The 18,044-nt window shown below is 42.1% G+C and overlaps 1 protein-coding gene across 1 annotated transcript in view; it reads right to left on the bottom strand.

The window, feature by feature from the left end:
• VPS35 (VPS35 retromer complex component) overlaps positions 1–18,044 on the bottom strand; it is a 361,777-nt gene that overhangs the window by 203,600 nt on the left and 140,133 nt on the right. The window contains exons 5-6 of the mRNA XM_069216632.1: positions 3,721–3,903; positions 991–1,204 (exon numbers count right to left, since the gene is read on the bottom strand). Of these exons, the coding sequence (XP_069072733.1) occupies positions 991–1,204; positions 3,721–3,903 (397 nt within the window). The remainder of the gene's footprint in view (positions 1–990; positions 1,205–3,720; positions 3,904–18,044) is intronic.

Genomic DNA, 18,044 nt, shown 5'->3' with positions numbered 1-18,044 from the left:
ATTGATAGGAGGCAGTAGTGCTTTAATTGCAAGATGCTACCACTAATCAATTACATTTTAATAATTTTACAGCTATGTGTTGGCTTGGCTTTTGGATCTATGCCAGTGGCTCCCACCCTTTTGACTTCTGTGGAGCCCCACTTTATCTTTACTGGAGCCTGGGAACCCCCACTGAATCCTTATTGGAATCCTGGGACCCCCCCACTGAGTCATTGCTGAAAGCTGGGGACCTAATCTGTTATTATTATTTCATTTTCTAAGGAGTAGCAGACCCCCTGAGGAGGCTTCGCGGACCCTCAAGGGTCTCTGGACCACAGGCTGTTAACCACTTATGTATGCCATTTGTAAAACGTATGTGAGTGCAGAAGTATACATGTTCTGTTTATAGGTGCTTACATCTGAAGCATAAGAAGATGGAGGTCCTTCATTTTTATGTATATTTCATGTGAGAATTATTTCTTAATATTTTCTGGAAACGTTTTCTACATTGATATTGGTTAATAAATAATTCTATTCATAAAAAATGTGAGACTGATTTTGGTAGGACTCTTGTACACTCACCAGCCTTTGAACAGACTGGAATACTTTATGTACAGTGCACTTTAACCGCAGGAGCATGAAATGTGAGAGACACACACAGTGACACTTGGACCTCTGGTAGCAGACTTCAGTCCTCTACGAACGTCTTTTTCTATGCTGTGCACTTTATTTTTTAAGGGTTTGTGCATTTAATGTTCTTTGTTACCCTAGATCTGGAACTGTATAAAAATGTTGTAAGTCTCAAGTCTACTTCCATAACTCTTGGTCAATCACAATGGCGTATGATGAGCCCTAGAGAAGCAATAATAAGCAACCCATTATAGCAGTGTGGTGCTTTATTTTATGGGAATGAAAAGCTTATCAACATGGCAGGAATATAGAGATTTATCTAACATCACAAAACAATAACAAGATAGATGCCTAACACATCTTTTATTAAATGTAAATCACCTGTTTGTAGCGTTCCACATTTACACCTTCCAGCTGGCTGAGACGTACTAAATTTGTTCCTACTAGAATTCGAAGCTCCTGTCTCTCCCGCTCTCTTTTTTCCTTGTCCCGACTGTGCCCCTGGTGCTGCATCCTCACCCATAACTTGTTCATTTCTGCAAAGTTCAGCAGCACGAAATCCATGGAATCACTTATGTCTCCAGTAACTTCCTCACTGTCAACAAATTTTCAGTAACAAAAAGTAAGACTTTAGTTTTAATGAGAAAAACATTTGTGAAAACACTGAATTCAGATGCTTGATATGTTGAATAACCCATTGTGAGAGATAAGGTGTAAATATAGCAAGATGTACTTCCTAGTACAATACCCTTCAAAAATTACTTATGAATGGGATTCATATTAGTTGTAGATAGATTTCATGGTTCATGGATGGGCTCTGAGGATTGAATGGGGCAAGTCTCTTCTTTCTTCATGGCCTATCTAAAGGTCGGCGCACGAGTTGCACACAAGCAAGAACTAAACACCCCCCCCCTTATTAATTGTAAATGCTAAGATACCCCTAGCTGGATAAAAGACTGATGTATTTTAATTCCTTTGCTAAAAAAGAGTGGAACCCCACCTTCCCAAAAAAGTGTGTGGTACTGGAACAGACGTACATGCCCACAAACAGCACGAATGTAATTCATGTACTGCATGTTATTGGTGCCTTTTTTCCAAATGTTCAACCTTGCACCTTCTAGAATTAGGGTCCAGCGGTCCTGAACCTCTGGTGAGGGCAAGCCGAAGCGCCACTCACCACAATTAAGAGATGTTCTGCCACTGGTCGCACTGGATGACTAAAGGCACAGTTTGCAGCTTACCATAAGCTCAGACACTCTGCTCTTGGCAACATAGGACATGGACACTTTACTCTCACCTGCCGTCAACAGCTGACCTAAGGAGAATAAAAGACCTCTCTTCCAGCTCTAAGGTTAGAGTATCTTAAAAACAGTCATTAACAGCCGCACCTTGACAGCAGATGATTGAAAATTTAATCTTAGTAGATTGCATGAATTCCTCAAAACAATGTCTACAGATACTTTGAACCCTCACAAATATATGTTTATAGACGAAGGTGAATTTTAAATTTCAACAACTCCCCGCGCCTCCCAATAAAAGCTACATTTTAGATGCAGTATTTTAAGAATTGTCAAAATACACAAGGTATCATAAAAATGTGTGGTCTGTCTTAGAATCTACATTTCTGTATGCCTTTCTAAACAGATTCACGTAATGTTGGTTGGGATTCCAGAATACCTATTTTAGCCAGTTTTTTAAATTTAATGCTAAAATTAAAGGACAAACAAACAAATGTCTATGCTGAAACATGATAACTTCTAGGTAGTGAAGACGCAAAAAACAAATATGGAATGGTATTGTAATTGTCTGTTTCCGCTTATTAAATAGTAGTCAAAAGCTAGGCATTCACTGCCAAAGATGATTTAGTATCATGAGACTCAGAGGGAAGGAGTTCCTAGTTTAAGCTGTCAAACACATGTTTTTCCTTCATGCAGATAGACTAAATATTGCATCTGGCTACACTGACATGAGATGCAAATGCAAAAGATGGTATATTTTCCTTGTATGTTGAGTGCTGTGTGCGTAGTAGCTTTTCGCACATCTAACATGTAAGGATTTTTCCACTTGTGATTGAGGAGAACGAACCACCATGCTTAGACGGCTGTATGTTTATTGTTTGAAACTTATAGGACCTACTGATGTTGACAGTATGTGCCCTGGGTAATGCTGGTACTGCTGTGGGAGAGGTCCGGAGACACTATCGCCTTCACAGGATGGAACAATGTCTCTTATCTTACAACCTATTTCCTGGATTTCTTCTAGGCTGGACAAGTTATTTTCTCCAAAACCCCTGAAAGTTCTCATTTCAAAGACAATATGTGGACTTTGTGCTAAATGTACGAAAGGTAGCTGAATCGATAAAGATGCTAAGATGAGAGTTAGGAATAAATGTAACACTGGTGGCGTTTTCTCTTATCTTTTATCAGTGTCAGGCTTTTGCTGAAAGACCATTACCTACATACACAATAGACAAATCCATTGTAAATTGGCAGTAGCAAAAACAGGCCTGGTTAGTGGTAGCCAAAGATCATAGACTTCCCTAAACTGTAAAACTTTCAAAACTTAGTTATAAAGACATAAACTAGCTTGTTGAACCGCAGGAAGGAAACATCCAAAGAAAATAGCTGCAAGCCTAAAAACATAAGGTCAGGAAGGGTTGTCTTCTACATCTCTTTCCATATACTTAAACTAATAAAAATAGTCTCCAACTTGCTGAAGGAAGTTGAATTTAGGAGTAAGTTTATGGAGTTTATGCATTTCGTAAAGCATACTGTTACCCGAAGGAGATTAAAACCTTAATGATCTAGACACAATTATTAGATATCCAAGTTTTTGGCTTCTTTCAAAAAGTGAGAAGGGGGCCATCTATGGTGTTTTGGCTCTTGGTGAAGCATAATGCATCGCTTTGAAACCAGAACATAACCACCTTTATACTTATTTTTTCTAGACTCCTACAGAGTCACACGTGGTTGACCTCAACAAGGACCTTGGATGTACTCAACAACTTTGGATTATAGGAAAGACTGGCATTGATGATTTTTGGCTGGATGTAAAATGCATAGATACTGGATACAATAAAACATACGTTCATACAATACTTGAATTTCTTACTCAGTCTGCTCGCCTTCATCCGGTAGGATATTCCGCGTACACTGAAGAAGGTAGTTTCGGAGAAAGAGACCTCGTAAGGGATGTTGAACCCCACGACACATTTCTACCAGGTCTTTCAAAATATCTTTCCGCGACTGGGAAAATGATTTGACATAGACCACACCCACAGTAATTAAGAGGTAGCTGAAAGAAAAATTAATCAGTCAAAGATAATGTTCTAATGTATGCTGATCCATTTAATAATATTTGTTAACATGCTTTGTGATATCACTGACCCTTCTAGGAGGCTAGAAAAGTAGCGCATAGCACTACAATATAAAACCATAATACATAGCGGTCAGCAACAAATTGTAACATATCTATTAAATGCTGATAATACATATCTGCTATGAAGGTTCTCTATCTTCAGCACTGTACAGCCAAAAAAAAAAAAAAAAAACTCAAACAAATAGGCATGGAATAACTGAAGCTATGTCGCAAATTCCTGGTCGTTGAACAATTGTGGAGGACTTTAATATGGTCCATTCACTGTACAATCTGACCACTTCCTCACATCTCACAGACACACTGAAATATGGGATGATAATTTAAAAAAAAAAAAAAAAAAAAAAAAAAAAAAAAAAAAAAGGTCGGTCTCCCACAGATCGCTCCAATTCTCTCTCCCTCCAACCATGCAGCTCAGGACCACAACTACACATAAAATCTCAAACTGGACAACTTAGTGCAGTCGACCAAATACTCAAGCAGACATACTGCTGAGTTTTTTTTAATCATTTTGGTAAGCACTAGAATGAGAAGCTAGAAGGGCGGTGGTAGAAAGATCAGAATATTTAGCTTTACTAATTGTTGCACGTGGGTTCCCTTATGAGACGATTGCTTAACTTCACCTCCTTCTCTCTTTGCTCAATGTTTCCAGTGATCTCCCTCTCAATGCCTTAAAGTACAAGAAGATGCCGTTCGTGCATTTGTTGGGGAGGCCCACCTGGTGGGGGGGGGGGGGCGGGGGGGCAAACAAAGGATCTGAAACTCAATGTTCACGAAGGGATTGGGCTGGGCCTCAATTTGTAAGTAAAAGTAGTTTATTGACATATCGAAACATAAAATCTCATAGAAAAACAAACACAAATCTCAGTTAAAAAGGATAAAATTACAAATACAATGATACAAAATACATCATATACTATAATATACACAACTCAATCAGTAGACGCTGTTAATAACTCCTCTAGTTCGTAGTGCCTACAGCTTTGGAAATCTACTATAGTAAAAGCCAAAATACACAGTGCAATACAACTCATTATATTAAATAGGATCAGAGATAGATAATCAAATAGGTGGCACAACCACTCCTGCAGTCTGCAACAATTAAAAAACACAAAATGCAATACATATCAATATATTCCAATTTTAAAATCTAATAAAAATGTAGTTAAAAGAAAAAGAAGACATAATAAAAAACGTACTTAAGACTAAAACTTCAAGCTTATATAAACCATTCATGTTTTAGGTTAGACCAATATCCATGTGCCAGAGACAAATCCAATACAGGGGGGCTTCAGGGTTACATGAACTAAGATGCTGTTCAGCCCAAGATCCAATCTTAAAGGTACGAAAGAGGTGCCCTTCACCACCCTCGAGATATTTCTAATAAAGTGGTTTTCTTTAACTTGCAAGATATTCTGCTGGATACTGAAGCCCCACAATTCTGCTCCCCTGACCTGGGCCCTATATCTTTCCAGTATGGGATTTAATGGAGTATTTACTGTAGCTTTAGCCTTACAACCCCCACACAACATATTACAAGTGCACTTTTGCCAATATGTGCATCCCATCCTCCAGAATCCATCAATCTGACCCCCAAGAATTCAATCCCGTTGACTCTTTCTAAGTTGACAGAATTTATCTTCAACTTCACCTTTTTCTGTCCCTGGTAACAAATCATTAATTTTGTTTTCCCAACATTGACTTCAAGGTCAAAGTCTTTACAGAACAAACAAAATTGATTGACTAAATTCTGGAGTCCTATAGGTGATTTCAACACGATAATAGTATCGGCCACATAGAGCGACCCTGGAATTTTCCGACCAGCCAAACATGGCGAGTCGTTCGTACAGCTGGTTAAATATTTAATGCAATTATTAATATACAAGAAGAAGGGTAGGAGCAAGAACATAGCCTTGCGGCACCCCCTCTCAGTTGTTACTGAATCGGTCAATTTGCGATTCCTACTACATCTAATTCGGGCAAAGGTGCCTTCATTGAAACGGATGATCAGACTCAGAAGTCCACTTGGAACTTCCCTTTTACTCAATGAGCACCACAGTTTATATCTTGGGACCAGGTCAAAGGCTGCACAGAGATCAATAAAGGCAACATATAAGTTCCCTCCACAGTTTTCCATCTGATTGCCATAAACCTCAGTACTTGGTCAATTGTACTAACTGCAGGTCTAAATCCAGCCTGTAAACTCGAAATTATCCCACTCTCCTCAATCCACTCCTTCAGTTGGTTCAAGGTCTGCTTTGCAAACATTTTTTGGAAATTGTCGATCAGACTTATCAGCCGATAGTTAGATGGATTGGTAGGATCTCCCTTCTAATAGAGGGGAACTATTTCTGCCCCTTTCCATGTATGAGGAATGGGTGCATCTGCAGCCACTGAATTGCAAACCCTATTAGTGTAGGGTACCCAAATGTCAAGGTTTGAATTATAAAGATCAACCGGTATTTTATCAAGGCCGGGGGCTTTGCCCCACTTGAGGGAGGATATCACTGCCTTTATTTCAGCTGAGGTAAACTTAATTGGAGATTCCCTATCTCCCCTACAAACACTCTTCTCTTTGGGTTCGTATTCATCTCTCCTAGTATAGGACGAACCGAAAGGTTGTACCCATTCATCAGGAAGAAATGGGTCTGTATTAGTCTCTCCTAGTATAGAGCGAACCAAAGTGTTGGACCCATTCATCAGGAAGAACTGATGACACAATCAGAGGCTGGGATTCTCCGCTGTCACTTGAAACCAACTTTCAGAACTTGCTGGAGTCCTTGTTCCTTGCTGCATCTAATAGGGCTGTCCAACGGTTCTCTTCCAAGTATCTCCGTGCCTTAAACAGCTCTAGCCTGTAATTTGCTCTTGATTGTTTGATCAAATCTCTAGTCCCCCCTCTTGAGTTCCCTCAATAGCCTATACTTATCTTCTCTACAAGATCTGTTGTACCAACCATCATTTTGCTTATATATTGTTTTGCCTTTAAATTCTGCAACAAATAACTCTTTCAGACCATCAAATAATTTCAAGTGCTCAGACAGCATCCTCCCATCATTTTGCCCAAACTGAAGCATGGATTCCATTTGGTTTGCCAATAATCTATACATGGTTGCAGTAGCGCACAAACAGGAGTTTACCATTTCCCACTGGACATTTCGTCTGTTGTTTGCCACAGTAAAATGTCAATCAAAATCTGAAGAAACAGGAACCCCATTCACGGGGAGTAAACTCCTGATAGAACGTATCAGTGGATCATGGTCACTTTCCTCGTGCTCCACTACCATCATGTCTTCCATATGACCTCACAAGCGTATATCTAATAATAGATAATCAATGTGGCTACTATAAAGTCCCTTGTTTGAATGTGGCGGAGGGATTTATAGCTGAACGAGAGCACCCATTACATGCTCGGAGACCATGGGCTAGAGTGATGTGAACAATATGAAGTGTAGCCCTAGTCAGTCAGTCTATGTCCATTGCTCTTGATTAATTGAGGAATGCCCATATACTGACCTCTTCCTAATAGCGCTCCTATGCCACTGAGTGGAGTTCAAAGGTGGCATTAAAATCCTCAGCAATCAGGATATAATAGGCTGTGTTTCCACTAGTTAACATATTATCCAAAAGATTTACAGCCTCTTGCAACACTTCTGCTATAGATGTTTACCATTAGAAGGGATTGCTCTCTGTGAGTGGACAGAACTAGGCCCTGCAGATCAGCACAGCCCACATCCAATTCTCTCACTTGACACTTGAGGAAGCCACTTATTCAAATAAGTGGCCTCCGAGGGTCTACTGGAAGCCACCCTGCTCACCGCAACCCAATAACTTTTATACCCTGGTCTGTACTTGGGCTCCTGTAATCCTATCCGTATTTAACCACCAGGTCCATCTTGACCACTGACTCCATTTTGAGCTCAGCTTAGCACCACACACCGTCACATTGGTGGTGCAAGTATTTTTCCACATACAAATTGTGCAACATGTTTTCTCTCTCTCTCACTGAGGACAGGCACATAACATGGGGGAGTAGAGATGATAAACTGTAGCAGGCAGAGAATGTTTATGGTAAAGCAGGGAACAGCTCGGGCTTGGAAAAACACTGTGAGAGTTGGCCAGTCTCTACCTAGCATGTTCTTTTCAACAACTGACCTGGTACGGCCAGCGTTTGAACAACAACTTTCTCAATGGGAGGGAAGGTTTCTAAAATTTTCCTCTCCAGTTTGTTTAAAGTATACAAGGGGAGGAAGCTTGACTACCAGGGCTAGAAGGAACTCATTCTGGGAGGGGACCCCTTGCTCAAAATATAATCCCATTGTGGGTAGTGGTCTTCCCCCTCTGCCGCCCGGGTTTCACAACCTGAAGCTGGCAGACAAAAGGATGATGTCGTTATCAAGCCCCATGGTGATGCATTTTTAAATCTTATTTTTAGCTTTGTATCAATATATATATAATGTCACTTACCCAGTAGACATCGGTTTGTGGTATGTAGTGCTGCAGATTTACATATTTAGCATAAGTCCGCCATCTAGTGTTGGGCTCGGAGTGTTACAAGTTGTTTTTCTTCAAAGAAGCTTTTTCGAGTCACAAGATCGAGTGACTACTCCTCTCTGTGATAGTGCGTGATAGTGCGCAATAGTGCGCATGGGCATCGAGTCCTTTGTCAGATTGTTTTCCCGCAGGACGGTGAAGTATGGAGTGAAGAAATGTATATGTACACTCACACATACATATATATGTATATACAGGGAGTGCAGAATTATTAGGCAAATGAGTATTTTGACCACATCATCCTCTTTATGCATGTTGTCTTACTCCAAGCTGTATAGGCTCGAAAGCCTACTACCAATTAAGCATATTAGGTGATGTGCATCTCTGTAATGAGAAGGGGTGTGGTCTAATGACATCAACACCCTATATCAGGTGTGCATAATTATTAGGCAACTTCCTTTCCTTTGGCAAAATGGGTCAAAAGAAGGACTTGACAGGCTCAGAAAAGTCAAAAATAGTGAGATATCTTGCAGAGGGATGCAGCACTCTTAAAATTGCAAAGCTTCTGAAGCGTGATCATCGAACAATCAAGCGTTTCATTCAAAATAGTCAACAGGGTCGCAAGAAGCGTGTGGAAAAACCAAGGCGCAAAATAACTGCCCATGAACTGAGAAAAGTCAAGCGTGCAGCTGCCACGATGCCACTTGCCACCAGTTTGGCCATATTTCAGAGCTGCAACATCACTGGAGTGCCCAAAAGCACAAGGTGTGCAATACTAAGAGACATGGCCAAGGTAAGAAAGGCTGAAAGACGACCACCACTGAACAAGACACACAAGCTGAAACGTCAAGACTGGGCCAAGAAATATCTCAAGACTGATTTTTCTAAGGTTTTATGGACTGATGAAATGAGAGTGAGTCTTGATGGACCAGATGGATGGGCCCGTGGCTGGATTGGTAAAGGGCAGAGAGCTCCAGTCCGACTCAGACGCCAGCAAGGTGGAGGTGGAGTACTGGTTTGGGCTGGTATCATCAAAGATGAGCTTGTGGGGCCTTTTCGGGTTGAGGATGGAGTCAAGCTCAACTCCCAGTCCTACTGCCAGTTCCTGGAAGACACCTTCTTCAAACAGTGGTACAGGAAGAAGTCTGCATCCTTCAAGAAAAACATGATTTTCATGCAGGACAATGCTCCATCACACGCGTCCAAGTACTCCACAGCGTGGCTGGCAAGAAAGGGTATAAAAAAAAGAAATCTAATGACATGGCCTCCTTGTTCACCTGATCTGAACCCCATTGAGAACCTGTGGTCCATCATCAAATGTGAGATTTACAAGGAGGGAAAACAGTACACCTCTCTGAACAGTGTCTGGGAGGCTGTGGTTGCTGCTGCACGCAATGTTGATGGTGAACAGATCAAAACACTGACAGAATCCATGGATGGCAGGCTTTTGAGTGTCCTTGCAAAGAAAGGTGGCTATATTGGTCACTGATTTGTTTTTGTTTTGTTTTTGAATGTCAGAAATGTATATTTGTGAATGTTGAGATGTTATATTGGTTTCACTGGTAATAATAAATAATTGAAATGGGTATATATTTTTTTTTGTTAAGTTGCCTAATAATTTTGCACAGTGATAGTCACCTGCACACACAGATATCCCCCTAACATAGCTAAAACTAAAAACAAACTAAAAACTACTTCCAAAAATATTCAGCTTTGATATTAATGAGTTTTTTGGGTTCATTGAGAACATGGTTGTTGTTCAATAATAAAATTAATCCTCAAAAATACAACTTGCCTAATAAGTCTGCACTCCCTGTATATATTTTAAGAAGATGTCCATGCAATGTATATACATATTTACATAAAGAAAGTACTACAAGGGCTACAGGCTTCCGGGGAGGAGGGAGGGCGCATGTGAATCTGCAGCACTACATGCAACAAACAGATGTCTAGTGGGTAAGTGACCGTTTCCGTTCTATGGCATGTGTAGCTGCAGATACACATGCTTTGTATAGACGGAAAAGCAGTCTCCTCCTAAGGTAAGCAGTGGCTAGCCTGTAGGAGATGGAGTAGCTTTAAATAATGTTTTAAGCATTGCTTGACCAACATTTGCTTGTTGGCAAGCGAATACGTCCACACAGTCATGTTTAGTAAATGTGGGAGGTGTGGTCCATGTGGCTTTTTTGCATATGTCTGCCATTGGTATATTTCTGACGAATGACATTGAAGCTCCTTTCTTTCTAGTAGAATGTGCTTTAGGACTTACTAATAGCTGCCTTTTAGCTTTAAGATAGCAAGTTTAAATACACTTTACTATCCATATAGCTAATCCATGTTTTGAAATAGGATTACCCTTATGAGATGGCTGAAAAGTCACAAAAAGTTGTTTAGATTTTCTGAAATCTTTTGTTCTGTCTAAATACATGAGAGCTCTTTTGACGTCAAGAGTGTGAAGCGCTCTTTCAGCAACTGAATCTGGCTGTGGAAAGAAGACTGGTTAATGTGAAATGGTGAAACCACTTTGGGTAAGAATTTTGGGTTTGTCCTAAGTACTATTTTATTTTTGTGAATTTGGAAGAAAGGTTCTTCTAAAGTGAATGCCTGAATTTCACTAACTCTCCTTAGGGAAGTACTTTCTACTAGGGAAGTACTTTCTACCAGGAAAGCAACCTTCCAAGAGAGAAACTGAATAGCGCAAGAATGCATGGGTTCAAATGGTGGACCCATAAGCCTTGTGAGCACAATGTTAAGATTCCAGGCAGGAGCTGGTGGAGCTCTATGCGGAATAACTCCTTTAAGGCCTTCCATAAAAGCTTTTATGACAGCAATTCTAAACAGAGAAGTATGCTGTCTGTTTTGGAGTTAAGCTGATATTGCTGTTAAATGAATTTTAATAGAGGAGTATGCAAGATTTGCTTTTTGCAAGTGAAGCAAATAACAGACAATATCCTGTCCTGATGGCTTAAGCGGATCAACATTTGTGGGCTGACATTAATATATAAAATGTTTCCATTTAGCTGCATATCACTGTCTGGTTGTAGGTTTGCGTGCTTTTTTCAGAATGTTCACACATTCTGATGTAAGTTGTAGATATCCAAACTCTACGACCTCAGGAGCCAAATCGTCAGGTTCAGCATATTGGGATTGTGATGCCTGATTTGACTTTTGTTTTGAGTCAATAGGTCTGGTCTGTTTGGGAGCTTGTGATGTGGTACTACAGATAGATCCAACAGTGTTGTGTATCAGTGTTGAAGTGCCCACATGGGAGCTATGAGTATCATAGGGAGGTGCAACAGATCTTGTTGCCCAGAAATGGAATTAGTGGGAGAGGGGGAAAAGCGTAAGCAAATATTCCTGACCAATTGATCCATAGAGCTTTGCCCTTGTATTGAGGGTGTAGGTACCTGGATGCGAAGTTTGGGCATTTTGCGTTTTCACTTGTTGCAAAGAGGTCTATGTCTGGTGTTCCCCACATATGAAAGTACTGTTGAATCACTTGTGGATGAATTTCCCATTCATGTGTTTGTTGCTGCTTCCTGCTTAAGAGGTCCGCTAGGTGGTTTTATATCCCTAGAATATACTCTGCTAGTAGTTGAATGTGATTGTGAATTGCCCATTTCCAAATTGTCTGTGCTGGAAAGGACAATTGAGATGATTGGCCCCCTCCCCTGTTTTTGCAGATAATACATTGTTGTCATGTTGTCTGTCCTTATCAACACTGTTTTGTGTGTGATCTGTGGCTGGAATGCTTTGAGTGCTAGGAACACTGCTAGCAATTCCAAGTGATTTATATGGTAAGTTTGTTGAATTTAGCTCCATTTTCCCTGTATGGTAAGGTTGTTGAGATGGGCTCCCCAACCTGTCATTGATGCATCAGTGGTGATTATGGTCTGTGGCACAGGGTTCTGAAATGGCCGCCCTTGTGATAAGTTGGTGTGATTCCACCATTGAAGAGAGTTGTAAGTTTGGCGGTCCAACAACACTAGATCGTGAAGTTGACCCTGTGCCTGAGACCATTGTTGCGAGGGACAATGTTGTAGGGGTCTCATGTTTGGACGTGCTTTGGGTACTATTGCTACGCACGATGCCATGATTCCCAACAGTTTCATGATAAACCTCACTGTGTACATTTGATTGTATTGTAGCTGAGATATGAGATTGTGAAAAGCTTGAATTCTCTTGTGGGTTTGGGTACTCTACTGCTGACTAAGGGGGTGATTCTGACTATGGCGGACGGCGGAGGCCGTCCGCCATAGTACCGCCGCCAAATGACCGCACCGCGGTCAAAAGACCGCAGCGGCCATTCAGACATTTCCTCTGGGCCGGCGGGCGCTCTCCAAAAGAGCGCCCGCCGGCCCAGAGGAAATGCCCCTGCAACGAGGACGCCGGCTCAGAATTGAGCCGGCGTAGTTGCAGGGGTGCGACGGGTGCAGTTGCACCCGTCGCGTATTTCAGTGTCTGCAAGGCAGACACTGAAATACTTTGCGGGGCCCTCTTACGGGGGCCCCTGCCATGCCCATGCCATTGGCATGGGCACGGCAGGGGCCTCCAGGGGCCCCGCGGCACCCCCTACCGCCATCCTGTTCATGGCGGGTTTCCCGCCATGAACAGGATGGCGGTAGGGGCTGTCAGAATCCTCATGGCGGCGGAGCGCGCTCCGCCGCCATGAAGGATTCCCCCGAGCAGCGGTAAGTCGGCGGGAGCCCGCCGACTTGCCGCTTCTGACCGCGGCTGAACCGCCGCGGTCAGAATGCTCGTGGGAGCACCGCCAGCCTGTTGGCGGTGCTCCCGTGGTCGGTGGCCCTGGCGGACCCCCTAAGTGTTTAGAATTGCTCCCAGATACAGTTGTATTTGTGCTGGTTGCAGATGAGATTTTTGGTACTTGATTGTGCACCCAAGACTGTGTAGGGTATTGCTTGTGTATTGTGTGCGCTGTTGACAGGTTTGAATGGTGCTGGCTTTTATGAGCCAGTCGTCTAGATGGGGAAAGACATGTATATGTTGCCTTCTGAGGTATGCTGCAACCACTGCTAGGCATTTGGGGCTAGATGTATCAAAGGATTTTGCATTCGCAAACGGTGCGAATCGGTTTGTGAATGTAAAATTGCCTTTCCCAGTGTATGAAAGGCAGTGCAGTGCAATTTTAGGGAATCGCAATTTTAGCGATTCCCTAAAATTGCAACTTTGAATAGGGAATCGCAAATTGTTATTCCCTAATAAGAAAAGCGCAAATAGGGAATTACTTATTTGCGTTTTCCAAAGCACATGTATCATGCATTTCCTAAATGCGAACTGGGCATTTAGGAAATGCAACACCACAAATTCAAATTTGGTGGTAACCATTTGCAATTTTAAAAATGCATTGAAAATGCATTTTTAAAAGTAGCATGTAGTGCCCTTATGCCCATAGGGCATAATATGTGCACTTTATATGTGTAGAATTTCTTTGGTGGAGGGGTGCATCAAAAGGGGCTTAGGCCTTGGGTTTGCATTACCTTATTTGCAAATTCCTAACAGGAAAAAACATTCACACCTATTGGCCTATAGATATGAATGGAGTTCACAAAAAGCAATTGCGAATTTTAAGAAATCGCTGTTAGGGATTCGTTATTTTCTTACATCCCATTTTGCATTTCTCAAATAGTGATTTCTTAAAATTTGCTATTTAATAAATGCAAACCGAGACTTTGATACATGTGGCTCTTGGTGAATACCCTTGGTGCTGTTGTTACCCCAAAGGGTAGCACTTTGAACTGTTAGTGCTTGCCTGCTATCACAAATCTTAGGTATTTGCGATAGGCTGGATGTAAAAGAATGTGGAAGTAAGCATCTTTTAGATCTAATGCTGTTCTTTAGTCCTGCTTTTGTAGTAGGGGCTTAGCATCCTGAAGAGTGACCATGTGGAAATGCATTGAGAGAATGTACTGATTGAGGGGTCTGAGATCCAGGACTGGTCTGAGAGTACCATCCATTATTGGTATAAGGAAGTAGAGAGAATATACTACTGTCCCTTGTTGAGGTATAGGTACCATCTCTACTGCACCTTCGAGTAGAAGTGATTGTACTTCTTGTTTTAACAAATTAAGGTGTTCTAGAGAAAGCTTCTGCGAGCAAGGGGGAATGTTTGGTGGAGCAGAGATGAGTTCTAGGCAATAAACGTTTTGGTTAATTGACAGCACCCATTGATCTGATGTAATGTGCCCTTGTTGGTAGAACTTTTCCAGTCTTCCTCCCACAGGAGACATATGCTGTGAGGATGTGCAGAAAGTCACTGTTTAGTTGAGGTGGAGGCACCTCTTGTGGTGGTGGATTTACCTCTACGTCTAAAGTTGTTTCCCTTGTAGGATCCCCTGAAGGACCCTCTGGTGTAATATTGTTGTCCCAGCTTTTGTTGGGATGTACAGTTGATGTTTAAAACCACCTCTGGACTGGGTGTTACGAAAAGTACCCCGAGCAGGTGTAGTATAAAGGGCACCCATAGCCTTAGCTGTCTCAGAGTCTTTTTTCAATTTTTCCATGGTGGTATCCACCTCTGGGCCACATAAATGCTGTTTGTCAAAAGGCATATTGAGTACCGTCTGTTGTATCTCAGGTTTGAACCCTGAAGTTCACAACCATGCATTCCTTCTGATGACCACACTAGTGTTAATACTCCTTGTTGGTGTGTGTTGCTTCTAGGGCAGATCTAATTTGGTTGTTGGAGATAGCCTGGCCTTCTGTAACTATCTGCTGTGCCCTTTTTTGGTGTTCTGGAGGAAGGTATTGTGAGAACTCCTCCATCTAATCCCAATGAGCTCTATCATATCTAGCTAAAAGAGCATGAGAGTTGGCAATTCTCCAGTGATTAGCAGCTTGGGTTGCCACTCTTTTCCCTGCTGCATCAAACTTGCAGCTTTCTTTATCTGGGGGAGGAGCATCCCTGGTGGACTGACTATTTGCCCTTTTCCATGCTGTACTAACAACAATAAAATCAGGTGGCAATTGTTGTGTGATAAAGAGTGGATATGAAGGTGCAGCTTTGTATTTTTTGTACACCCTTGGTGTTATAACCCTAGTCTTCACTGGCTCCTTAACAATGTCATCTACATGTTTAAGCATGCCTGGGAGCATTGGGAGGCATCAATAGTCCTTGTGGGGGAGAGGATAGTGTGTTAAATAAAAAATCATCCTCTATGGGATCTGAATGCAATTGCCCATTGTGATATGCAGCTGCCCTATTAATGACCTGATTATAGGCAGTGGTGTCTTTTGGTGGAAATGGCCTAGCAGGGTATAAATCAGGATCATTGGATGGAATAGGTTCTTGGTCATACAAATCCCATGGGTCTACATTGTAAGGAGTGTCACCCAACCGATCCCCATGTGAAGAAACAGGAGATTGTGGAGAAAAATGTGTACGTGAAGGTGGTGGTGGTGGAGTATTAGGTGGTGGTGAAGCAGGCAGCAAGCGAGAATGTGGTGGTGAAGGCTGATGTATTTCCTTTGGTTTCTCCTTTTGCTTGAATATTTTTGCAGGCGGTCCAGCTTCTAAAGTTTCTTGGAAAGTTAATTTCCTTTTAGTTGTAGAAGGAAGAGAAGCAATAATGCTTCCAGTATCTTTATTGATTAGCATTTTGCGCTGCTTAGCGTCCATCACTTTAAGTATGGGCCTTATTTCTGAATACTCTTGTGTAGCTGGAGCATATTTCTCTCCCACAGGTTTTAGCTCTGAAAGTTTGGAGACCGAATGTTTTAATCGGGCCGAGAATGTCGGCTCCGAAACGGATGGTATTTTTGTGTCCTCTGAAATGGATGATGAGTGTTTCAGCTCAGATGTGCAAGTCTCCACTCTTTGAGTCTATCCCGAAACAGGTATGGAACGCTGTTCGGTCGACGCTGAATGCACTTTGGTCTTTTTCGGTGCCGAACCCGAGGGTTGGTCATCAGAATGTATTTTTAAGGTCTGACCAGGGCCGGCAAGCAGTTGTGGACCCCACAACCTGTGCTGATGTCTTTTTAGATGGTTAGTGGTGATGGGAAGGGGCTGATATTCTCAAGTACTGCGCCACTGGAATCGGTTGGCTGTCCCCATCTGAGTCTCGGTTGGAATCAGAATCTGCAATAGAAATTACAGTCTGAGCTTGTTCCTCTCGAAAAACGTTGGCCGTTTGTTCATACGACTTGGATTCCACCTCTAACTGACACACTCTTCGATCCCGCAGAGATTTCTTGGAACGAAAGAATCAACATGCTTCACAGCTTTCCTCCTTGTGATCGGGAGAGAGGCAGAGGTTGCACACTGAGTGTTGGTCGGTGTATGGGAACTTGGCGTGACACCGAAGGCAAAAGCGAAACTGAGGCCGATCCATCAGCTTGACATCATTCGACAACCACGAATTGAAGTAGGCCTGAAAAGGGTGTGGTCACCCAAAAGGGCTTTTAATCGACCCCAAATATACAATCGGATCGAATACAAGTGAGAAAACGTGATCGAAAACGATACTGACGTTTAGAGAAAGAAGAGACAGGTTTAGATTGTACCGAACTGAGATCTACCGGAGCAAGAGGAAACACGTCCGAACCAGACGGCAGACAGAAAACAATCTAACAAAGGACTCGATGCCCATGCGCACTATTACCGAGAGGAGGAGTCACTCGATCACGTGACTCGAAGAAAAACAACTTGTAACACTCTGAGCCCAACACTAGATGGCGGGCGTATGCTAAGCATGTTTATCTGCAGCTACACATGCCAAACATATATGTCTTATATTCATGCATGAAATATTGCATCGTCTTTGTTTCTGTGATCATTATTATTCTACTGCTGTGATCATTTTTAGAACTGAACGTGTGTTGCTGCATTTGAAATGCACAAAAAAGCCCCCTGGGCAGAGGACCAATTTTGTAGCAGTTTGAAAAGATCTGATTAACTACAACAGGAGAACTGAAATTGACAATACAGTCCCCTTCACAGTACTTATTGAACAAACCCACCCAAGCCACCCTCCTCACTATTAAAATTGAGGACACTATTGAAAATGGAAAGTTAGCACTAGCATGTAACCATTGTTGGCCTTGTTTTCCAGTTCTGCGAAACTTTCTGAAGTATTTTCCTGTAAACCAGGAACACTGGTAATAACTGCCACAAATGGATTAGCCTCAGGAGGAAGATGTTGTCCCTGGGACATCTGTCACTACTTCCTACCACATTCCAATTATTGGCTCTTTGATATTATTATCCTCACTACCATCCCTGACCACTAAATTGGCACCTCTTTTATTGGAAACTGCACTGCCAGAATGGCTTTCTTCCGGAACTTGACCAGGAGGACCGACTATACCCTCACACAAGGCCAGTCCAGTGGTGGCATCATTATGGTCAAGATTACAATGTGACTCTAAGTGCAATGGAGGCCCCTTTTGGCAAGGTAGAACCCCATCCCGTATTCCAGATAATGCTGAACGCCTTTGAGACTGGAGCTGAAGGGGAGAGATTGTTGGCAGTAAAAAGTTAGTTTTAAGTAGTTGAACACCCTCCCCCAACTTCTCTTCAATGACTGTTAACCGATTCTCAATAGGTCGCA

This window comes from Pleurodeles waltl, chromosome 12 (genome assembly GCF_031143425.1).
Source record: "Pleurodeles waltl isolate 20211129_DDA chromosome 12, aPleWal1.hap1.20221129, whole genome shotgun sequence".
NCBI lineage: Eukaryota > Metazoa > Chordata > Amphibia > Caudata > Salamandridae > Pleurodeles > Pleurodeles waltl.
Note: the sequence above shows the minus strand (reverse complement) of the source record. Positions and strands in the feature narration are given on the sequence as shown.